Raw genomic sequence first — 26,617 nt, forward strand, 5'->3', positions numbered from 1 at the left:
ATATATATATACACACGCATGCATATAAGCTAGGTCGCAGTCGCTTGAAGGGAAGGTGGGCTAAATGTTGCAGATTTTGATTTTTTTTATTGAAAGCGTCAAAATTAAATGTTGTTGCAATCAATAATTAATACCCTTATTTCAAAATAGGCGGATTCCCATATCTCTCAGAAGGGTGCAAGGGATCACCATACTGAGTTAAAGTGATAAATTTTCTCTGAAAAAAAAAATCGATAGCGGTAAAAAAGTTTTTGTCTATTATTTAATTTTGATATCAATTGTCGAGAAATATGATTCCCATGGATCTTTTCGATTGTCACGAAAGCAGCCATACCTATCCAAATATGAACAATTTTACATGGAATAAAAAAATTGTATGTATTCGGGTTAGGTATAGCTGTCTGATCATCCAAAAGGTATGAGAATCATATTTCTCGACAATTGATCAAAATTAAGTAATAGACAAAAATTCCTGTCACTATTGATTTATTTTTTTCAGAAAAAATTTATCACTTTGATGGCGATCCTTTACACTCTTCTGAGAGGTATATATATGAGAATCTAGTCTTAGAATAAGAGTATTAATTATCGATTGCAATAACATTCAATCTTGACGCTTTCAATAAAAAAATTAAAGTTTTTGGAAACAACATTTTGGAAAGCTTCCGCGACAGGACTTAAATATATATGTATTATTTTTATGTTTTACACGAAATAAAAGGTTCACTTCCCATACTTGTTGCTATGGATAACAAAATCACTACAGTGATACCTCTTGATCTAAATTATATAGAATTTTCTTATCTCTATTTCTCGATAGACGATATCACCTCGAATTTAATATTATGTTTTATCAATTGTTCGATCAGAGATGTTTTACCGAACGCAGCACCGGGCGTAAATACTCCTCCACTGTAAAAATATAAATACATAAAAATAAAAACCAAAATTCAATATGTAACTACATGTAATTACGCACAACAATTAGGGAATCATTTTAAAACTTGCATATTTTGTCTATATTTAAGAAACGATTTATTTTGAGAATTCTATATTTTGTAAAATTTTGCAACTCGATGTGCACTATGGCAAGATTGCTCGGTTGCAATTTGCACATCGTGTGCGTGCGTGCGTGCGTGTGTGTTTCGAGCTGTAAAATATCGGGAAATTGATGAACCTCGGGATTCTTATCTCTGACTGTGTTCACACACGCACACACGTTACGCACACATGATGTGCAAATTGCAATCGAGTAACTGTGGTGCACATCGGATAATGCGAATGCCGACAGTAATTATTCAAAAGCTTGCAAAATATAGGGTTTCCTTGGAACCTAAAAACTCAACTTCTAGGCATGCTAAAGTAATCGTCGAAATCTCATTATAAAGGAAAAGTTTCAGACTTTAAAATGTAGATATCGAGATTTTTCGACCTGTTCGTATTTTGTATGAAAAGTTGCAAAATCATGAAATTTTAACACGACCTGCTTCTGGTCTTCGCGAAAAAAGTTCATTCGATAGGGCGGCAAATATCATATGAAACTGTTTCATTGATATTAAAGTAAAAGTTTCACTCTTTAAAACGCACCCAAAAAAATTGTCCTGCGATTTCTGGAACCAGAGATATCGTTTCTTAGATAAACGACAAAATTTGCAGGTTTTAAAGTGATCTCCTATTGTGCGTAGTGTATAATTGTCTTTCAATTGTCACTAACCCTCAATTACATGAGTGAGTCATTTGAACTCGGGTAAAAATTTTAGTCGACCGCTATTTTTGTATGGTTAATATTGCAGAGTTGAAGTAAAAAATTTGAAATCTTTCTCTGTCGATCGTCGTAATGCAATTGTTTCGTTGTTGTCTTAATGCTAATTGTAATGCAAAAATTTAGGCGACTTGGATCTGTCGAATTCGACAGATTTTTGCCGAAAATGGAAATTCATGTTTAGTAAGTTTATTAATGCTATATTCAAGTTTATTTATTGTCTTCTATAATTAAAACGTATATTGTCAAAAAAAGCATTTTTGCGAGAGGCGTCTTGGTGAAACGATCGCTCTATCTTTTCGAAGTTATAAAATCATGAGTAAATATCGACGTTATTATATATTTAAAATATTTTCAATGCATTTTTAAAGAAGAAAATACCCGATATATTTTCGATATCATTATTCTGATCTTCTGTATAAAAATACCCCCATTTCACTTGTGCAAATAATTAACTTTTTGGAATAAATCAATATAATGTATTTGTTTTTCTTAAAGTTCACATTCTCCTCTTTTCAAAACACTTATTTTTATTTATTCTTTTTTTTATCACAAATAAAACTCACTTTTTGAAAAAAACTCATTATTACACTCTTCATAAATTGTTCTTTCATATTTTTTGGCATAACTTTTTTAATCATTATCAAAATCTTTTTATGTTTTGATAATTTCGATTCTGACATTTTATTAGAAGAAAAAATATTTTCCATTGAGATTTGTGATAATTACAGAATTACAATCAAAAATAACTTGGATCCAAACATGTAAAATAAAACTCTAAAACGAGATATGTAGTTGAAGGTTAATTATCTTATACTATTAAGAGAATAATTTTTAAATTAAAAAAAATGATTATTATATAGACATAACAGTTACAATAATTAATAATTTATTAATTTACTAACTTGTCAGGTATTTTATCAGTTTCATTAAGGATTGTTGTTGCCGATAAGATCGCTGCTATGCTAGTCATCTCATATGCAGGAGAATCACCAGAGACTTTAGTGATTACTTTCTTATTAGGTGGATCTGTGTGTTCATCGGTAGGTTCAGACAATTTTTCAGTCCATCCACTAGCTTTGAACGTAAGAGAAAAATGTGTCGATTTCTGCATTTCCGGATTTGGATTCTCATGACTTACGAAACCGTATGAAAATAGAGCCGGATACTGCAAATATCGTAATTTATTGTATTATTTAAATGATTTTGACAATCGTGAAAGTACTTGCACACATACTTTTAGAAGTAAATTACGGCCGCATGATATGCGAGACAAAACTAACAAAAGCATACCAGCAATAGCCATAATCAGGAATTCGAAGAAAGACCTAATAATAAGTGTATAGACTTTAACAAAAATTATTTGTCAATATTCATTTCTATCGGTATCATACTGACTTCAATGTAACATAAACTTTAACTTGCGCAGGCCTCTCTTTATACTTGTCATATAAAAACCGCTGTGTGCGAAGAGCTACTGAATGATCGGCACTCGGAAATGGTGTGGACCATCCTTCAGAAACATCGCTTCGGTGCAACACACTTCTGCAAAATAAATGGAATTATTTACCCTGCTTATCGTTAATATAATTACTATTTTTCTTTCTTTTATCAATATTACACTAACTTGTATATTTTCTAAACATTTAATATGAAAAATGAAAAAATTTACTTATGTTTAACAAAATGTGATTTATATATGCAAGACATAAAATATAAAATATTATATTTATATATGCAAGACATAAAATATAAAAAAACCCTATATACCTTAATTTTAGTTTTGGTGTGAATTCAGGCAACTTAATAGGACATAATTTTGTGCGTAATGCCTGTATTTCTTTTACATGAGCCAGACTGTGTACTGCAGATTCCCAAGTTGCATAATTAAGTAACGGACCTTTCTTATCAGTGCTTAGCCACATGCTTATGTATATTTCAATAGCATTCATTTCTCCTTCAAATTTCTGTTGCGTAAAAATGACTCCCAAATCACTAGGAATACAGTCAAAACCACAAGCATTTACTATGTAAACGCCAGCTTCTTTTGCTGTTTCGTTATATTTTAATTGCATTTCAATCATAAACTACAAAATATTGAAGATATCAGAGAGAGACATCATTAATCATTGTACTGTTGCACAAAAGTTGTTAAATTACCTGTTCTTCACCAGTGACGTCAACATAATGAGTACGAGTAGCAATGCATGTTTTGATAACTGGTTCTCCATAAAATTTGTATGGACCGCAACAATTGATAAGTATCTTTGCTCGTTCTGTCATTTTCTTGAGAGATTCCTCATCTTTTATGTCAGCCAGAATAATAGGCACGTCCTCTGATAAGATACATGTAATATAACATTTGCTAATAATAAATAAAGTGACTTTACTATTATTGATTGGAATAATTAGTTCTGAGTTTTAAAGTACCAATATCTGAGACAAATTCCTTAACAACTGCATCTAAAGCTTCTTTCCTACGACCAGCAATACCAAACTTCATTTTCCGATCCTTACACATTTGAGATGCATTTTTCACTACATATTTTCCAGTATATCCAGTGGCACCAAATATTATTATATCTAAACGATCATCTGCCATTTTTTTTGTAATCTATAGCAAAATATCATTAAAATCATCAATATTTTTTACAATTTTATATTTCACTTAACAAAAATATCTTTTATTAATATAAATTTTATAAAAAATTTAAAAAATGCTCATTAATATATTTATCAGAATTCATTAATTTTTTTATTATATTGAGAGTGTGCATGTTAATTTTAAAGGATTTTCAAGATGCGTAACTAATACTGTTGCATCGGGCAATATTATTGCTATCTTCATGTTCAAAGCACCATCATGTGACTTTAGTTTCAGTCATTTTATCAAAGTCATTTTGTCAAAATGTAAACAACATTGTTTTTTTGAGCATTGAATATGTCAAATTTTGTGCCAACAAAGCGCAATTTGCGGAAAATTTTGCTTTTTTGCTTCCATTTGAAGTGCTGCTAAAAATCAACGAATACTATCAGATGATGATTATACTCAATATGATGATTATACTCAATTGATTCAATATGTAAGTACTGGTTTCGACGCTATAAGGTAATTGTGATACGGAAAGCAAGGAACATCCAGATCAACCGAAAAAGTTTGAAGATGAGAAAGTGGAAGCTCTACAAGACCCGAGTCAAACGCAAGAAGAACTTGCAGAATTATTAAATATTGATCGATCAACGATTTCTAGACGTTTGAAAGTTATTGGAATGATTCAAAAGCAAGGAAATTAGGTGCCATATGAGTTGAAGTCAAGGGACATCGAAAGGCACAAAATGACGTGAGAATTGTTTCAAAGACAGAAGAAAAAGTTTTTTGCATCGTATCGTGACGAGTGATAAAAAATGGATACGCTACGATAATCCAAAGCGTAAAAAATCATGGTGCAGGCTAGACGAACCATCAATATCGAACGGCAAATATTCATGCGCCAAGCTCATGCTCTGTATTTTTTGAGATCAGCTGGATGTATTATGAGTTGTTCCAACCCAACAAAACCATCACTGGAGTTATCAATAATAATTGATGTAATTGAGCCGAGCGAAGCAGAAACGACCAGATTACGCGAAAAGACACAACAAAGTGATTTTCCAGCACAACACTCGGCCACGTGTTGCGAAACCAGTCAAAAAAACGTTAGAAACTCTTAACTGATATCCTATGACCCGTCGTATTCTCCAGATATTACTTCTTCCGGTTATTACCTATTTCGATCGACTCATGGCCTATCTGAGCAGCGATTCTTATAAAGATACCAAAAATGGGTCGATTCGTGGAGCCTCAAAAGATGTATCGTTCTTTCGACGTGGAATTCTTATTAGAAAAATGGCAAAAGTAGTATCTATGAACAATATTTTAAATGATCAATTTGTAACCATTTTTTTCACAATAAAACCGTATTTTTACCAAAAAATCTCTTAAAATTAATACACACCTCCAATATTATTTTGTTCTTATTTAACTCGACGTAAACTAGATGAAAAAGTACCTAAATCTAAAAGTACTTCATAAGATACAACGAAGATCACTAAATAAATACTATAAATAAAATATTCAGAATTATAATAAAATTATGTTTATTAAAATTTTAATCAAATTAATAATAATTTTCAATAAAAAGATCAATGTGTCAGGTATGACATACTTGTGACCAAGCTCACGCCGAGTTAATTATATATATATATATATTGGGAATACAAATTAGTTCGGTACATTTCCCTAAAGATGGCTTCAACTGTTGCGAATGGTTTATAGTGATAGCTGATTTCAGAGAGGTTAAACATCTGCTAATAATATTCAGTTATATCGTTTTAAGTTTCATACAAAAACCTTGATTTTTTATTGTGTTTGAAACGTCGAATTTTATGTTAACCAAGCAACATTTGCAGGAGGTTTTGATTTTCTGCTTTAATTGGAAGAAAAGTGCGGCCTATCGAATGTTTGTCGAAGTTTATGTCGAAGTTTATACTGCTCCAACTGATAAATCAGGGAAATGTAGGGAATAATTTCGACGTTTCAAGGATGGAGATTTCAGCGTTGAAGACAAGCCTCGCTCTGGACAATCAAAAAAATTCGAAGATAAAGAATTAGAGGCATTACTCGAAGAAGATCAGAGTCAAAGAGGAGCTTGCAGAATTATTGGGGGTAACTCAACAAGCCGTTTCTGTACGATTGAGAGTCATGGGAATGATGAAAAACAAGGAAATTGGGCCTTATGAACTGAAACCGAGAGACATTGAAAGGCGATTTTTCACTTGCGAACAGCTGATTCAAAAACAACAAAGAGAAAAGGTTTTTTGCATCGGATTGTAACTGGAGATAAGAAGTGGATATTCTACGACAACCCGAAGAAAAAATACTACGCTAAACCCGGTCAATCGTTGCCATCGACCTCAACATCACGGCCGAACATTCATGGTTCGAAGATCACGCTTTGTATCTGGTGAGACCAAAAGGTCTCTTGTTTACTATGAGCTGCTGACCTGGCGATTCCATTACGGGCGATAAGTATCGGTTACTACAATTGATTCAGTTTGAGCCGTACATTGCAAGAAAAACGGCCGAGAAAGATATGATAAAGTTATTCTTCTTCATGACAACGCTCGGCCTCATGTCACTAAAGTCATAAAAAAATATTTGGAAACGCTCAAATGGGATGTTTTACCGCATCCGCCGTATTCTCCGGATATTGCTCCTTCTGATTACTGGTCGAAGGATGCAGCAAGTTACCGATTCACTTCTTTCGTAGAAATCGAAAATTGGCTCCAAAATTGGATCGCCTCCAAAGACGAATCATTTTTTCGAGATGGAATTCGAAAATTGCTTGAGAGATGAGAAAAAGTAATAGGCAGCGATGGACAATACTTTAATTGATCTGTTCATTCATTTTGTTTTGAAATAAATGCATTTTTGAACGGACCGAACTAATTTGTACTCCCAATATATATATAAAATTATTATTAAATAAAAACAAAGTAACAATATAATGAAAAATAAATAGAAATTGTTTACGTTAAGCTTAACTAAAGGCTTCAAAGTTCACAGGAAATAAACAACCCAATAAAAAATTTTTCATGCAATTTTTCATGAATATATATAAATATGTATAAACATATTAATATATAAATATATAAATACGCATAAATATTTATAAACATGTATAATTATATATGAAATATTTATATAATTATATATAAATATGTCTATATGTATTCATATTCTTTTTTCTTCTGTAAAATTATTTTTTAGTGTAATAGAAATAATAATAGTATTGTGAAAACATGAAAAATAATTAAAAATGTAATTTTCGTACTATTTGTTTTAAAAAAAAAATCAAGTTTGAAGAAATGTAAAAAAATTACTTATGTATAATTATATATAAAATTATGCATAATTATATATGAGCAATTTTTTTTACATTTATGCAAGTTTATTTTTTTCTAAAACAAAAAATGTGAAAATTATCTCTTTAATTATTACACTGAAAAGCAATTTTATAAAGACAGGAAAGATGTATGAACATGTATGGATATATAATTATACATGTTTTTATATATAATTATACATGTTATAAATATATGTGTGTTTATGTATGTTTTTATGTATGTTTTTATACATATTATGAAAAATTTTTTATCGGAAACATATAATTACGCCAATAAGAACCAACAGTCATTCATGCGTAATAAAAACACTGCATATATTAAATAATAAAATTACTTACGTCTTAACCTTTGGTATTAGATTCTTTTCAGTGTATAAGAAATAATATGACGTCAATTTCGTCATATTATTATTATCCGTTATATTTCGAAGAAAGTATAGTACAATGTCGCTATCTATTGTCCAAACATAAAAATCATCTTCGTAATATTTTACCAAATATTCAAACCAAACATGTTAGAATTTAAACATCGAATCAACAAATATAAAATTAACATAATCACAATGATAAAGGATATAAAATCATTTAAAACAATTATATTGTAATCAGACATATAACAATAGTCTACATAGATGCAATATAAATAATGAAAGGTCGACTATCATTCACGACGTCTAAGAAATATGGAAGATTTTTATATTGAACTGCAATTTAACGATGATATATGAAAAATGTGCCATATCTTCTTTTATTTTGAAATGTAACGGATTGTCTTTTGATGATTATTTCTTATATACTGAAGAGGACTAAGAGTTAAAATGTCTGTAATTTTATTATTAATATATATAGTTTTATTACATTATTATGAATTTATTATTATGAATAACTAATGTCTGATTGGCATTGTAACAAGGTATTCAAAAAAGATCGGGACCACGGATTTACTCGGAAGAACGTTTTTGAAAGAAATGTTTTAAACGAAAGTTGTAAGGTATAAGATCTATGTACAGATCTTATCTGTAAATAAAATCTCTTAAATGTTCAGGATCATGTTCTAGATAACATTTGTCAAGATCAATGCCATTGAAGATTATTTCTCTTATTTTCATTTTTGCACTAAAAATTCATTCTTAGCATAAAAATGAAAATAAGAAGTTGAATAATCTCCAATGACAATTGATATTGATATTGAAATGTTATCTAGAATAATCCTGAACAACATTTAAGAAGTTTTACGCATTGGTCGGACACTTTAGGTAATACTAATATCGATGGTACTGTAACTTTTAAGCCTTATAACTTAAAAAAATACTTAATGAAAAATAACTTTATTACAATGTTTTGAAAAATTTTTGACACCAATTATTAAATTCTGGCATAAAAAAATAAGATGATCCATTTAAAAATAAAGACTTTAATCTTGGCGATGCCACCCAAAATCAAACTGATAAGATCTTTAAATAGATTTTTTTAAATATAAATTAATAAAATGGCTCAATTGAAATAAATCAAAAATAGGTAATAACAAAGACAAATTAAAATAAACGTTTAATATTTAAAATCAGATTAAAAAATACAAATGTTTCGACGCCAATTCTCAATCATTCTCAATATTATTGTAATAATATTACAATAAATGTTGGCTTCTCATATTACAGTGTTCTATAAATTATAAAGTAGATTTTTTTAAATGTAGATACATATCGAATGCTTATGTCTTCCTTCTTTGTTACGAATATGTGATCCATCAAAATATTAAGTGAGACATCGAAATCAATACAATCGAGACGCTCGTGATATTCATATTTTTCTTCTATGAAAAGCAATCTATTAAAAAGTTTTTAAAGAAATCAGTTGTTAAGAATACAATTAAAAAATAATCACAGTATATAAAAAAAAACAACTAAACAACAACATAATAACAATTAAAAATAGATCAAATACAGAAGAAAAAATTTTTCTAAAAAAGTATAATAGAAATAGAAATTAGAATTATGTTAACATTAATATTAATTACATATCAAAAATGAACAAGTCAATAATTCAGTGCATATTAAAATACAAAACTATAAATACCTTTTTCAGTCGAAACTACTGTGTCAAAAATTAAAGGAGTAAAGCAATGGATACAGAAATTTTATAATTAAGTCTTGTGCTGTATTAGAGTAGAGAAATGTGCATCGACAATATCAATGTTAAAAAGAAGACAAATAGACATGGAAACAATATGTGGAAAGGAAAAGGTGAGAAGTATTAGAAAAGGGAAAGGGAATGTATGATGTTAGAATATGTTTCCGGCAGAGATTCCATATCATTTTGTTAATCCCATGTTTCTGTCTTTTTATATGGATCATTTCTAATATTAATCTCTGTAATTGTAAGAGAATTCAATGTCCAAAATTCCAATATTATCCTACTTAAAATTATGATTATGATCAATACAGTGGTTGGAAATTACCGATGGCGATTTAGATCTTTTATTAATATCGGAAGCATATTCCTGTAATCTTGTCTTTAATTGTCTTTTTGTTTGACCTACATAACTAGCATCACAAATATCACAAGAGATCTTATAGACTATGTTTTGATTGCATAATGGATCCAAACTATCCTTTCCTTTTTTTATGAAATTTTTAAGCGAATTCGAAATAGAATACAGGGTGGGCCATTTAAAATTTGGAATTTAATTTAGCTCTAAAAAAAAAACGCATGAATATTTTTCAAAGTTTATGACTTTTTTTTGAAAAGGTAGTACATTGCCATTAAACATGAAATACAATTTCATTCAAATGACTTCCACGACTGGCTGCACAATATCCCATTCCATCAACCCAATTTTTTAGTACATTTTCCACTGTACGGGCGCGTATTTCATCGATGGCAACTTTGATTTCATGTTTTAATTCTTGAATCGTTTCTGGCTGGTTAGCATAGCACTCATCCTTGATAGTTCCCCTATAAAAAATAGTCCAGCGGAGTCAAATCGCAGCTGCGAAGCGACCAATTGACATCAGCATTTCGGCTGATTATGCGATTTTCGAAGACAGTGCGCAAAAGATCGATTGTAGCGTTGGCTGTGTGGCAAGGTGCGCCGTCCTGTTGAAACCAAATGTCGTCTGTGTCCTCCTCTTCAAATTTGGAAAGCAAGAATTCGTTTAGCATGGCGTGGTAGCGCTCGCCATTGACAGTGACGGCAGCTCCTTGCTCATTTTCGAAAAAAAATGGCCCAATGATGCCGCCGGACTAAAAACCACACCAAACAGTCACTCGTTGTGAATGCATCGAGTTCTTCATGACGACGTGCGGATTCTCTGATTCCCAAATACGACAATTCTGCTTGTTCACATAGCCACCGAAGTGAAAATGAGCTTTGTCAGAAAAATTGATTTTTCAGTAAAAATGCTCATCTTCAACCAAGCGTTGTTCAGTCCATTGGGCGAACCGAAAACGCATCGGATGGTCATGCGGCTTCAATTCTTGCACTAATTGAACTTTTGACTTCAAACCGAGGTCTTTATTCAAAATTCTTCTCAAAGAAGTGCGTGAAATGTTCAAGTTTTAAGAACGATAGCGAATTGATGTTGATGGTTGTTCAAGCACACTCTGAGCAACAGCAGCAATGTTTTCGGTTGACCTTATTGGACGAGCACGTGAACGAGTTGCTTTATCCAATAAGGATCCAGTTTGCCGAATTCGCTTCACAAATTGATTCACAAACTGCGTTGAAGGCATTTCTTTTCTACCAAATTTTCCACGTAAATTTCTTACAGTTTGGGTTAAAGACTCACCACTTGGAAGTAAGTTTTCAATATTTCCCAATTTTGTTCAAGCGTATAGCGAACCCATGTCAAACAAAAAACTAAATTTCTAATACATCATAAATGTTATTACACCTTTCAAACTCAAAATAACCGGTTGAAATTCCAAACGCTAGATGGCCCACCCTGTAGATTTACACCCTGTAATTTACAGTTGAACATATTAACAATTGGAGAGAATTTCTCGGATTTCACATAAGGAATTGTGAAAACTTCTTAACTTTTTTGTTAACAGTCTGTTAGTATTATCCATATAAAATTTAATTCTTTTTTGTATAGAGGAAAAGATGAATTATAGTGGATATTCATTATTTTAAAAAAGCATTGATGACATTAATTAGATTGATTTACTGGAAACGAGGATGACATAGCGTATTATTTTATCCATAAACCCATAGATTACGCCTCTCTTGTGACAAAGCGGATGCTGTGAATTATAATTAAGAAATCTGCCAGAAAAAATTATCTTGCAATATCAAATCCTTAATCAATAACATAATATCCAAGAAATTTAATCTACCGTTAATACTAATCTCCATAGTAAATTGACTCCATAGTAAAATAAACATATTCGTAACAAAGAAGGAAGACATAAGCATTTGATACCTATCTACATTTTTTAAATCTATTTTATAACGTATAGAACACTGTTTTTGTATTATGAGAATTCGATATTGATTGTAACATTATTATAATAACATTGAGAATAATCGGTGTCAAAACATTTGTACTTTTTTTTAATCTAGTTTTAAATATTAAAAATTATTAATTTTAATTGGCTCGTAGCCCTTGTTATTACCTATTTTAAATCTTTTTATACAACTTTTGTCTGAAATTTCTTTCGAAAACGTCATCCTCCCGAGTAAATCCGAGATCCCTTTTTTAAACATCCTGTATATCATATGTACTATTGTGTATATCTATATATTATTTCCTGTGAGTTCATTTTTGGAGTCTTTACTTAAGTTTACATTTACACAATAGTAAATAGAAATTTTAAAGACCAAAATGTTTACAGCTAATTTGATTTTCTTTACACAAATATTATATAAAATATATATCTGTTAGGTAATAATTAATAATTAAGTAACTATGTAACAACTAAAATTTGTAATTAATTGCAAGCAAGCAGAAAGAATCAAGGGAAAATGGAACAGAATATTTTCTTCATATATGACACATAAGTGCCAGAAGTAGGACCATTCACTGAGCGCTCAGTGAGCTCTTGCACCTGTTTGATCTATATTTTTAGATCTAATAGAATATGCCAATCAGATGCAAGAGAGCTCACTGAGCGTTCAATGAGCGGTCGTGCTTCTGGATGCACCCAATGTGTGCAACATCATATGTTATCGCCATTACATCACGCTCCTTATTTTCATATTCAACGATGAACTGAAAATAGCGATTTCCAGCTGAATCCGCTCCACTTTCTCTTGATTCTGCAAACAAGTATCTAGAGATTTTTTACTGCAATTCAATGGGCGCATTCAAGCTGAGCAAAGCAATTAGCTCGTCATCATTAAATGTGATTGGTTGGATCTATAAGTAACAACCAGATGTTTATTTGCTTGGCGAGTAGGCTAGCCACTTTGTCGACTTAAATGCGCCCATTAGCTGTTGAGGGTATCAATCATGAAACTTTGTCCTAGGATAGAAAGTGAAAATTTTAACCATTGAAATTAATGAAGAAATTTTTAATTTTCATCCTAAGAAAAAAGTTTCACGATTGATATCCAGCATAGAAAACAGTAGCTTTGCAACTGTTGTAAAATTTTTCAATATAATGGTTTATTTTTGATTCCTTATGTATCTAAATACATAAATCAAACATATTGAAGAATTTTACAACAGTTGCATTATTTTTTTAAAGTCTCGCAGGACCACTCGAGTGGGACGGACGTACGTCTCGTCCGCTTCGAGTATTGCATCACATTATCCATTTTTTGAAAAGCGTTTCCGGCTTCGACTATACATTATTACATTATTTGTCTTGATTACATTATTATTTCATCTCATTCACCGATTTGAGGTAACCAGTGTATCATACTTTGAACTATTTACGATTTTAGGATGGCGGAATCGCCGCCATTTTTACGATGGCGAGTGCCATCAATTTTGAAGAAGCTACTTTCTCTGCTGAATACAGTCAATGTCATCGATTTATTCTTCAACAATTCTCAACAGCCGATTATTGTCGACTTAGGATGCATTTCACATCATTTATTTTTGTTGTTCGAATATTAAACAAGAATAAACATTATATTATGCGCGCACATCATGCGCGAAACAGAATGTAGCTCTAAAGAATTGAGAATAACGTCATTTTTTCCATCATATACTGGCAAATTAACGCAATGACATTAGGAATCAGACTTTGAAGATTGAGATTAAAGATTGAAATTTCACAAAGAAATTTTGATTTCTTTTGTTCTGATTGATCAAACTTCAATCTTTCAATCTCATTCTTCAATGCGTAGTCTGATTCCGGTCTTGGATGACATGATGCTGCATATGTTATATATACGTAAAAAAAAGATCATAGTTCAAGTACATGCAAGATATAAATTAAACATACTTACGAAATTATTAATTGAAGCAAATTAATAACTGTACGAATCGAGTTTTCTCCTAAAAGTATTTTTCTATGAAAAGACGAATTCACGTTTGCACCACTTGTGTACGTGCATACACGAATGTGGTTAAGCACGAGAAATATCGACAATCGACAATCAACTGACGACAAAAATGGCATCAATTACACATATATGAACTGCGTTCAGCAATGCAAATCTGAGGCGGTGCTAAAGGTGCAGTCACAATAGAAAGAATAAGGAATTAGAAATAAAGAATAAAAATTTCAACCTATCAGAAATCGGATACATCGGAATACATGGTTTCTGATAAGTATCGTTATTCCTTATTCCTAATTCCTTATTCTTCTATTGTGGCTGCATCATTAGGGATACGCCGCGTAATAAACGGAACAGGGAACAAAGAATAAGAATTTCAACCTATTAGAAACTGTGTATTCCACAATGATTTCTGATACATGATGTTGAAATTCTTATTCTCTGTTCCCTGCTCCTTTTTTTTATTGGCCAGAGTTCTTATAGCATATGTCACGTGCACTATAGAAAAAAGCACTCCGATTTGCATTGCCTCAGATTTGCATTGCCGAATGCAGCTACTAGGTACGTTCCGAGATAAGCGGGGAGCACATACTCTTAAAGATGAATGAATACCAGTCATAGACTACGTTTAAAGGGCCATCTACATAAGTCGTAAACGCAAAACGCATTTGCCAATCAGAAGCATCAATGGTATTAATAACAACTTTTCATTGGCTGTCTGCGTCTGCAAACTGCATTCTGCGTTTGCGACTTTAGTCTATGATTGATATTTATAGTTAGATCTTATATTCAAGATTGTCTTAAGTACGGTCTTAAGAAGTCACGAACCAATCAGAGGGCTGCATTAGCGTCTTAAGATCTATTCTACAATACATTATATATTGGCGTTGGATGTCGAGCATGCATACTCGGTTGTCGGCTGTGCATGGAAAGAAACAATTGACTATGATTGGTTAATTTCTTACGGTCCAACATACAATAATGTCTCCCGACTGTAGAGTAGGCCTAAGACTTAAGACGATCTTGAAATAAGAATCGATTATGGTTATGCTGCAAACGCTTTGAAGCGTTTTTTAATTGATCAGTTTATAAAATTCTTCTGTCTTCTAATTAGTCCAAAATTCTTCTGTCTTCTAAATGCTTCAAAGCATTTGTAGCGAGATTTTCACCACAGCCTATGAATATCGGCCTATGTACTGTGTAGTTGTACATACAAGCGCACCAAAAATTAAATGAATGATATTTATCCTTGTTATTCGTCGAATGTTAAACAAGGATAAATGATGTATCATGCGTGAAACAGAATGAACACCCTATATATACACTGGATACGCCTTTTTTTTTTCAGCGCGTCGTTTCTTTAAACAATGTGTAATAACGATACCATTTTCTAAATTATTTATATATATCCGGATATATATATATGAGGAAATATGAAATCTATTTTTTTATTCATTAATGCATCCCTCATATAATTTGTATCTATATTTGACCATGTAAAATAATCAACGAAGGAATTAATTTTATATCGTAATATTCAATATGCAAGTTTTTTGGATCATAAATGTAAAACAAATAAATAAAGAACAAATTAAGAATGAATTATGCAAACGTAAGAATTATTTTATTTTAAATATAAAAGTTAATTTATTTGTTTTCCAAAATAAATAAGCACGTAATTAAATAATTAAAGAATTAAATAATTCTTGATTAATTTAATATTATAAAATACAGCACAAGAGTGAAGTATGCTTTCTCTTATTATATAATTAAAAATACGAAACTTTTCTACAATTTTAATTGACAGGATTTTCTTTTTACGTTTTATTATTACATTTAATTTTGATACTAATATTCGTATGAATATTAGTATCAACTAACTAAAATTTATGTGTGCTTTATCACATATCCATACCTTTTACAATATTTGAAGAGGAAAAGACATGTATAAATATTTACATATGATAGACAATCTGTAATAGAGTTAAGCGTAATAGTTTTAACTTGACTTCAATTCCGAGTAAATTTGATAGATTACAACTTAGCACGTAACTCATTTCAATAAGATTGTATATCGCGTATTCTCAAAATGCCTAATTCACATATGGATTTTCCTTATCAGTGTCAGTTATCTTTACGTATACTTCGCATATCTTTACATATACATATACTTCGACAGAGATTTAATTTCTCTTTCGAATTTTTGTTGTACAAAAATGACTCTCAAATCGCTAAGAATACAAACAAAACCACAAGCACTTACCATGTAAATACCAGCTTTATTTGTTGCCTGTTGTATTCCAATTGCATTCTCCCCATGAATTGTTAAAAATTATCTGTAGTTATAGTTCCAAATGTATATTCAATTACTTTCTCTTCAGTGAGATCAATATAATGAATATAAGTAGCAATATATGCTTTATAACTGGTTTTCCATAAAATCAACGTGAACCACAACAGCTGACGAGTATCTTTGTCATTTTAAGAGACTTCTTGTCTTTTAGATCAACCAGAATTATAGATATATTCTCTATAAAGATACATATATGTTCGTTAATAATATAACAAAATAATTCGTTGTTTCTTGAAATAATTGAAATGTACCCTTTTCATGTCTAAGGCAAATTCTTTAACAATCATGTTTAAAATTTGTCCTATATTTCCAGCAATACTAAACTTTATTTTCTATTCTTTACACATGTGTCGCAGCCTTCACTACATATTTTCCAGTATATCCAGTGACACCAAATATTACTATATCCAAACGATCATTTGCCATTTGTCTCCAACCTATAGCAAAATTGTTATATACTTTATAACTTATATTTAAATTGACATAAATGTCTTAATATAAATCTAAGCTCCACGAGAAATGTTGCACGAGTATACTCACCAAGTATTTATTGAGAAATAAATAATTTGTTATTTACAGTATTTTTTTATGATTGGAAAAAGCGGCACTTTAAAGATAGGATATCAGTATATCTATTTAAAGCGAAGCACATTCTTAACCACATTTTGATATAATTGTTGATTTCATAGTCAATATTATATAATTACACTCACCATCAGTTTATATATAAAAAAAAATGTTTTAATATTAAATTTTAAATATGTATTCACACATGAAAAACTGAAATATTATCATTAAAAAAATATTTTTTGGTATTATGTTTCAAACATAACGCTATCACTACCATGAAAAACTTTTCTGCAGATATATTTTCAGAAACGCAGAGCAATCTACAATAAAGATAGATAAAATACGTTATTATGGTCGCTTTACATATTTAATATACGCACAATTTTAAACTGTATTCCATTATGCCACTGTATTTCATTCTCCGAATCGATATTTACAATTCGCAGCCTTTTTATTTCTTTATTTCATTGTTGTACATACCATCGCAATCATGTTTGTAAATTAAATAGCTCTCGCTACGTTTCATTTCGCAAATGAAATTCTCCAATGAGCTGTTGTTACGCAGTCAATCTTATCCTCAAACACAAGAAAATATGAATTACATTCGTTTCTATTTTAACATGAATCCATATCGTCACAAATATGTTGTCTCGCTTTTTCAATATATGCTACTATTTACACAAATGCACATGAAAATTGCAAAATTGGCTTCACGCGGCGCGTAAAATAATCTACAAAATAATTTATTTTATGTATGTCAATAAGACAATATGTTCAGCATGCAATATCGATAGTTTCGAATTATACAAGATAATACGTTCTATAAGTCGAGCTCGACTTTCACCTTGTTTCTTCGTTTAGGAATACAAAACTTTATGAGAAGTCTTTCCTTATAACAAAGAAATATCAACTGTTCATTATTAATTAGAGGAAAACATGATTATTTTTGATAAATGTTGATTATCTTTAGTCAATCGCTAAATTTAAAATCTTTTCAGTTAAAAAATATTTTACGGGAGATGTTCTAGTGTGTGATATTATAGATAAAATCTTTATTATATCAATATTCTCTCTTTCACTCTTTCTCTCCTTTTATCTTTTCTTTTTTCTTCTTTTTGACTGAAATAAGATTGAGGTAGCAAATACTTCCTCATACTCTATGTTAAATAAGGAAAGCATAATGCTGTATTAAGTGATTCAACAGTTCGATACGAACGGAGTATAATTATCGGTCTTATGCTAATATTTACAAGTATGTCACATTAGTTTTGTATGTTCAGAACTGTGGTATCATAAAGTAATGAACGCAAAAATAGTACTTTTATCTATTTCTATTCTCTTCAAATCACAAACGCGTCAGAAGACTATCGAAAAAAAGGTGCGATCCAATCTGTATTTCCACCATTTTGATTTGCGTAACAGATTATGTTAGGTGGTTGCTGAATTAACGCGTTAATTGTCGACCGATATTTTATTAGCAAGTACAATAGATCGACACAGCATATGATTTCAGTGTGCATATCGTATTGGATAATCTCGTATAATTTCCATTTCTGTGAAACACAATATTCCTTTTCATCTTTATATAGAGAAAATGTATGTTAGATTTGTACAATTTCACAGACATTATACTATAACGCGACACCATCGGCCGTCTGTGTCTACTGTAACGCTATCAAATTGGATTGCATTAAGCATAGAGCCGGCTAATTATTAACTCTCATCTGACTCTCAAATGAGAACAATGAAACCAGATATCATTATTCGAGGCGATTATGTGCGCGAGCTGTATTTCTAAACTAAATATACATATATAATTAGTATCGAAAATGCAAAATATATGCGCGTAGCGCGGAAGCTGTTTACTTATTTTACATAACGAAAGATATGGTAGAGGATACGGCACAATCAATGTTCGGGGACAGTTTAGGATGTGGCTTATTTAACATTTTACAGAGTATTCTAGAACGCGTAACGCTTTAGAGCATCAAGATTTTCCAAGAAAACAATTAATTTGTGCAACTAACAGAAGCAGAAACTTCCAAATCGTCAATTGAACCACATCCGGATAGTATATAGTAGAAAATATATACATTTATGATTCTAATGTCGTTAATTTTTTTCACAATTGCACGATAAAATCGAACTCGAATATGCAAGAATTAGTTTATTAATTTAAAAAATTGTAAAAAGTATCATTGTACTCTAGAATTATTCCAGTATAATTTGGATAGTTTTCATTTATCGTATTGTAAATACGGAAAATGTATTTATTTTAAATAAAAATGACTTTAATGATTTTAATAAAAATTCCGGGAAATTATACTGGTTACATTCTCTTAGTACGTACTATACCAAAAAAAAACACTGTTTTACTCGTATGCCTTAACATATTCCATCGATATACGTTCTGATATATAAAAATTTCTCTTCTCGTTATGCGCCGAGGATATAATTCAATCTCCCTCGTATTTTCTTTCCTTTCCATATGTCTAAAATTTTCTAATCTAGGGAGTATCATGCATATCCTAGACACATCTTTGATATCATATTATCCGTTTGTTATATAACAAACATCGGAATAATTTTTTATACATATAGGTACAAGTGATGCATGCTCACAGAACATCGTGCACCGTGCATTCAGTATTTCTCCCACGTAGAGACGTAAGAGAGAGCCAGTGTCGTCACAAACGCTCTCACTCGCAGCAAAATTATACACAAAATGATTTCGATATCGTGTCACAACCGAGGAAGAAAGAAGCACTAGGAGTTGGCGTTTGGCGGCGGTGGTCTTCTATCGTAGTCCCGCCTGTAATCTTTATTCGGCCGCCAATCATTGGAGTAACCATCTCCTGCATAACCACGACTTCTGAAATGACTTGATGCAATATCCGTGGGCGGATAACCACCACCACCGCTGCTACCTCCATAGCCACCTGGTCCATATCCGTAACTCGGTGGTCCCGACGAGTATCGATAATAATCACTGAAAAATCATACTCATTGAAACAAAATTCATGAAATAGATCAGATGTATGTACAGATGAGCTATTCCTCACCTTCTTTTATCATTCATGTGCATACCACGATCTCGATCTCTGTCTCTGTCCCTGTGATAACCACCCGACATTCGACTATAAAGATCGAAGCGATCGCGCTTATGATCTCCGAATCTATAAAAAAAAATTGCGCAGTTAAGAAATAATTAACTTTACATTATTCGTGTAGTTTTTTAAATGTAATTATTCGCACTATTATATGTTTCTGAAATCCTTACATCTCAATTTTCATGATACTGTTCTCTTTATGATTATTTATAATATTATAAAATTGATACATCCTTTAAATAAAAATGCAAAACAATATAATTGTACAACAATACAATAATATAAGTAGCATTCATGTATTTAGCAAATTTATAGGATAAGGATGTTCTGAATACATAAATAATGAAGAATTAAATAACAATAGAGCAAAGATTTCTATTCATGTTTAATAATCTAAATAATTTTACATGAGTTGAATGAAAAAAAATTAAATTAAATATAGAAATATTAGAAAACATTTTAAACATGGAAGTATATATGGATATAAAAAATAAGCTTACCCGTACCTGCTGTCTCTCATATCTCTTCCATCTCTGGATAACCAATGATCATCTTCCCTACTACCACTATAATGTCCCATATTGTATCCACCGTCTCTCCTAATTCTATCATCCTTGTTCATACTTAATCTATCACCTCTGTCATGCCCCCTATCTCTATCTCTATCACGATCTCTATCTCTTTTCATATCTTTATGCTTCGATTCTTTTTGTTCTTTATGTCGCGATGTATCTGCGCTGTTAGTGGTATTCGATGTGGAATTTGGCGTTGACGTTATAGGCGTAATCGTAATAGCACCGATAGTAACTGTGGACGTGCTGCTGATATTGCTGCTGACAGCGGAAATACTTGAAAGGTGTTTCTTACTTTGCGTACTGCTATTCGAGTTTTCTTCGATATCATCAACTTTACGTTTCATTATTCTGCTATCTTTATTACTGTTATCTGCCTGTTGCTTATCGAAATGTTTCTCGTGAGATATCTTTTCCAGATTGTGTTTCTGTCAAATAAAACAGAAAATTATTATAATTTCTCATCTATTTGTTTTCTATGCAATAAATTAAAAGTAATGTGCACAATACCTTTGTAATACTAGAAGTATCCTCTTTTTTATCAGGACTAGATGTGGCACCGCCATTGCTGTCGCCATCCTTTTTTTTATTAGATTCTTATACATTCTGTAAAGCTTTTTCGCTTTGAAGGTCGTAAACTTGGAAGCAAAGTACCAAAGATTACTTTTCCATTCTTTGCTTTGTTCAGGGGTTTTATATTCCGCCAGACACGAGTCGATATGGTTCCCAATTTGATAAAGACTTCGACGTGCGCGAGCAACTCGCTCTTCTTCGCTCAGAGACATATCTGGTGTATCTAAGGCCTTTAACGCCTTCTTTACTGGTCTCATCTTTTCTTTGCACTGTATGAGATAAAAATATATATAATCACTTTTCTCTGATTTTATTTATATTATGCATATTATAGACATTTAATTTATAGAAGTTGTTATAAGAAAAACATACGTGTATTACATATAAATTTATATTAAATTTTTTAAAAGAATTAACCTCATCAAATACTGGCGGATCTAATTCACCGATTACATCAACAGCTCTTGGTTCATTATTTGCAGTAAAATGCATAGGACCTGCGGCTTGCTTATTCTTTTTCACCTTTTTGTTATCTTTTTTCTCCTTTTTAACTTTTTTATCTTTTTTCTTTTCATCAGGTACATCATCGATTTCTTCTTTGATATCTTTTTTTGTAACGTTTTCATCTTCTTTTTTAACTGAAGACTAAAATCATAAATATAATTTTATATATATATATATATGTATATATAGAAGTATAATTCCATAAATTCACGAAATACAAAAAGTTACTCTCTCTCTTTTAAAACTTACTTTGTCAATTTTAGATTTTGATTTTTTATTTTCGTCACCGGAGCTATCATTATCTTCTACAATTTCTTTGGTAATTGCTTTCACTTCTTTGGGCTTTCTCGGTTTCCTCATTCGCGTCTGAAATAATTGGGTAATTTATAAATGCAAACTTTTAAAAAGAAAATATAATTTATATATTAGGCATATTAATATCAAAATTTACATTCTACAACTCTTTCGTATATTTTACGATTGCTTTTACGATTGCTTGCTAAGATAGATAAAATAGGATAGTCTTGGTAAAATATAGGAAAAAATGAAAAGATGGGAACAGTCGGGATATTACCTTGTATTCGGTTTCTAACTCAAGGAAAAAGAGATAATCCTGTAGAAATAAAAAAGACCAATATAGATGTCCGTTAACATGCTATACATCAAATGATCTTACCACTCCTAACTTAAGATCAATTTGCTTCTTCAAAATCTTCAAGAGATATTCCGCACGTGCATTCACACGTTTGAGTTGTACTTTATTGCCATTGGGAAAAATCTTATCGCCGAGTTTCAAACTAGTATCTGTTTTTATTGCCTCCCATGAACCCATGCCATGCTGATATATACCCTTTAACAGTCTAGCATCATCCTCAGAAGTCCATTCGCATTCGAAATTGGCTGGTTTCAATCTGCAGTGAAAACATTTTACTGTTTTTTCATAATTAATTTTAAAGAAGTATGTAAAATTAATTTAATTAATTTTAATTAATTTTATTATATTATAATTTTTTCACTATTTAAATTAAGTTAGACAACACAAAAAATTAATGTTACTTAAGACTAATTAATTATATAAAATTTAAATTTACTTAATATCAAGATGCCAATTAGCACGTTGTTCGGGATCAGATGGCAAAGCTTGTTCTAAAGGCTCGAGTTCTTTAACAGCGGCTGAGAATGATTTTGCGTTCACCATTACACCACCTATCTTAAAAGTAGGTCCTCGTCCCCTTTTACGACCTGGTCCTTTGCCTTCTTCTTCGCCACCTTTATTTTCTTTCGCGGTATTCTCAAATTCTACTAAACATGCGTCGCATCTAGACATCAATTGCTCGCCCAAGAAGCGCAATTCTGTCATCGGTTTCTCTTGTAAATCAGCGTCAGTTGCGATATCTTCTAATCGTTTTAAAGGCGCTGGAAACTTTTTATAACTCTTGATGAACCGTCGTATCTTTAAAAGACAATAACATTGTTATATTAAAGACATGCATGAGAGATTAAATAATTTCTCATAAAATAAGACTCGTTATACATACCTCAATATCAGTGAAACTCTTGATATTCTCGCGCGGCGTAACTCTCGGTCTGCCTCTTTTCTTAGGTCTATCATCATCGCTTCCTTCCGCTTCGCTACCCGATTCCTCGCCATCCTCACTATCATCTTGTACTTTTTTCCGCTTTTTACCTTTCCCTAAAAATAAATACAAAATAACATTTATGCGTTTGCTTAAATATTTTACATTTAAATGCAAATTCTTTTAAAAATACCTTCGCTCTGATTGAGTTGCTGAAGAGTTTTCCGACTTCTCGGTGGTAGATACAGATCCTCCATTTCTTTGGACTTTTCCTCCTCTTCTACCTTCCTTCGAAAATTCTCCGGAATGATTTCGGCCTAAAGTATAAAAAAATATTAAATAAAACTCAATATAATAAGAATAATATATTTATATAGATTTTTAAAGTTATTAATTCACACACAAAAATAAATTAAGAGAGAAAAAATATTTACCCAATCTTTACTTTCATCATCGTTATCATTTGGCTGATTAATAGGTTCCAAATCCTCTTCAAATGCTGTTTTAAAACTGGCGACTTTGAAGGCGGACAACAATTCATCGCCAACCGTTGTCGGTCCTTCATCTCTCGTTTCAGCTCTTCTTAATATTTCATCAATATCGCACTAATATTACAAAAATAATATTTATAACAAAATATTGATTGTATTAACATTTATTAGAGAAAAAATATTAATTATTAAAATAAAATTATGTAAACATTTCAATATATCAAACTAATATTATATCCGAATAGATGTGTTCAAAATTAATAATACTTCTAATATTATAGTATACATACGTTAAATATTAATAAGCTCTCATATTTTCAATTAAACTGTTCAATTAAACTAGCAAAAGTGTAAAATGTGTTGATAAACTCACAGTTGGTTCCTCATCTCCATCTTCTTCGTCTTTGAACAAATCCTCGGCGCCAAATTTTAAAATAGCATTCAAATCTTCTTTGTTAAATGGATTACTATTGGTTCCTGCATTCTTTTTATCTAACACTGTCCTACCAGTTGTATCCATTCGCTGTATTACTAAATGGTCTAAGACCATTTTTTGCTTCGCGCGTTCAACAATTTCTTCCTCGACTGACTTTTTAGTAACCAATCGATAAATATTTACCTACATACAATAAATACAACATGAATTTGATTAAAAAATTGAAGTTATTTGAAAAATTTACAAGTGAGCATCGATTTGAAACAATTGCTAATGTACCTTATTCTTTTGTCCTATTCGATGCGCTCTGGCCTGTGCCTGCAAATCATTTTGCGGATTCCAGTCAGAATCAAAAATTATCACAGTGTCTGCAGTGGCAAGATTAATGCCGAGACCACCGGCTCGCGTCGACAATAGAAAACAAAAATCTTGCGATCCTTCAGCATTGAAGTGATCCAACGCTTGTTTTCTTAATTCCCCCTTTATACTTCCATCTAATCTTTGGAATGGGAAATGCCTCCTTTGTAGATATTCACCAAGAATATCCAACATTCTGACCATTTGACTGAATATCAGTACTCTGTGTCCCGTATCACGCAATCTCACTAGTAATTTATCTAGAAGCACTAATTTGCCAGAACCACGAATTAATTGTTGCAAATAATCTTCATTAGTCTTTTCCCTTTCGGCATCAATCGGTTTCGTGAGAAAGGCGTGATTACAGCATTTTTTCAATTCAATAACAATGTTTAAGAATGTCGTAGTAGATCCTTTCACGCCTTTTCGCAATGCTTCATAATTTTTTGTCAATATCCACTTGTAATATTGTTTTTGCACAGACGTCATTTCTACTCGTAAGATCTGTTCGACTTTAGCAGGCAAAGATTTTTCAACATCTTTCTTAACTCGACGCAGAATAAATGGTTCTAATTGTTTGTGCAACTTGGAGTATCCCTTTTGTGCAGCATTATCGTGTTGCTTTTCAAATTCTTCCCAAGAAGCAAATCTGTATCCGAACAATATAATAACAAATGTACAAAATGTAAATATACAAAATAGAATAAATTAAATTGATATTTTCATAAATATATATCTAAATATATAGATAGAAAAATTTAAAAAGGCAGAAACTAACTTTGAAGGCATAATAAAATGTAATAAGGCCCACAGTTCTTTCAAGCTATTCTGTAATGGAGTACCAGTAATCAATAAACGATGATTGGTATGAAATTCGGTAAGTGCTTTGTATAATAAAGAATCATCATTCTTCAATCGATGAGCTTCGTCTACTAGCAATACCGCCCAATTTAAGGCACCCAAAAATGTTTTATCTTTAAGTACTATCTCATACGTCGTAAGAATGACGTTAAACTTCAATCTCTTCGAATCCTGGTAGCACCATTCGTATTCCCTAATCTGAAAAAAATTTATGCGATTTATTTAAAGAATCTCAGAATATCAAACATTGCAGGTGAAAAAGAATACTTACGACATTACGAGAATTGATGTCACCCAAGTAAGTGACAAAATTTATGTCAGGTGCCCATTGAGACATCTCTCTTTGCCAGGAAGTCATAGTTGACAGAGGAACTACTAGTAAAAATGGTCCGTGAAGGTGTTGCGTGTGAAATAAATAATAAAGGAAGCATATCGTTTGGATTGTTTTGCCGAGACCCATTTCATCGGCTAATATAACACTAGAAAAAAAAATAGATAATTAAAAGATTAAATAAATAATTAATAATTTTAGTGTCGTTATTTATTATAAAAAAATCTATGTACCTATTTTCTTTGCACCAAGAGTGTATCAACCAATTAAGTCCATCCATTTGATAATCTCTCAATATTAAATCTTTTTCCTTGCCCATGTAAGTAGGTTGTTCATTCAACTGATAAAACTTAGGTCTAGATTTGAGAACTTTGCAATGTTTGCTCGGTGTTCTTTTAGAATCTTCTCTGTCACAAAATTCTTTTATCTTCTCTGGCCATTTTTTCACTATCAAAATTCCATCTTCCCATGTAGCTTCAGCGTATGACAAATTTTCCCATTTACAGAAATAATCAGGATATACCGAGTCTGGTTTCTTGTAATCAGCTGATGAAAATATACAATGATTTATTACATTATCATAATTTATATTTATGATAGAAAAGACGTTAAATATTCTCTCTCTCTCTCTCTCTCTCCGCATACGCACACATATATATATATATATATATATATATATATATATATATATATAATAATATATATATACTATAACAAANAAGAA

The 26,617-nt window shown here is 31.2% G+C and overlaps 2 protein-coding genes across 2 annotated transcripts in view; both read right to left on the reverse strand.

Moving 5' to 3' along the window:
* Positions 1 to 806: 806 nt before the first annotated feature.
* Positions 807 to 4,364, reverse strand: LOC105617055 (saccharopine dehydrogenase-like oxidoreductase). Its single transcript, XM_012198634.1, has 7 exons — positions 4,193 to 4,364; positions 3,923 to 4,098; positions 3,533 to 3,849; positions 3,161 to 3,307; positions 3,000 to 3,090; positions 2,668 to 2,930; positions 807 to 912 (listed from the first exon to the last, which is right to left on the reverse strand). Exons 1-7 carry the CDS (start codon positions 4,362 to 4,364, stop codon positions 807 to 809), a joined length of 1,272 nt encoding a protein of 423 aa, XP_012054024.1.
* Positions 4,365 to 19,847: 15,483 nt separating this feature from the next.
* LOC105617056 (chromodomain-helicase-DNA-binding protein 1) overlaps positions 19,848 to 26,617 on the reverse strand; it is an 11,122-nt gene continuing 4,352 nt past the window's right edge. The window contains 17 exon segments of the mRNA XM_012198635.1: positions 19,848 to 20,078; positions 20,080 to 20,257; positions 20,698 to 21,191; positions 21,274 to 21,336; positions 21,339 to 21,605; positions 21,754 to 21,981; positions 22,090 to 22,206; positions 22,517 to 22,751; positions 22,932 to 23,293; positions 23,379 to 23,533; positions 23,611 to 23,734; positions 23,852 to 24,022; positions 24,282 to 24,527; positions 24,624 to 25,350; positions 25,480 to 25,760; positions 25,834 to 26,041; positions 26,127 to 26,439. Coding sequence (XP_012054025.1) covers positions 19,848 to 20,078; positions 20,080 to 20,257; positions 20,698 to 21,191; positions 21,274 to 21,336; positions 21,339 to 21,605; positions 21,754 to 21,981; positions 22,090 to 22,206; positions 22,517 to 22,751; positions 22,932 to 23,293; positions 23,379 to 23,533; positions 23,611 to 23,734; positions 23,852 to 24,022; positions 24,282 to 24,527; positions 24,624 to 25,350; positions 25,480 to 25,760; positions 25,834 to 26,041; positions 26,127 to 26,439 — 4,400 coding nt within the window.

This window comes from Atta cephalotes, assembly GCF_000143395.1.
Source record: "Atta cephalotes unplaced genomic scaffold scaffold00011, whole genome shotgun sequence".
Lineage (NCBI taxonomy): Eukaryota > Metazoa > Arthropoda > Insecta > Hymenoptera > Formicidae > Atta > Atta cephalotes.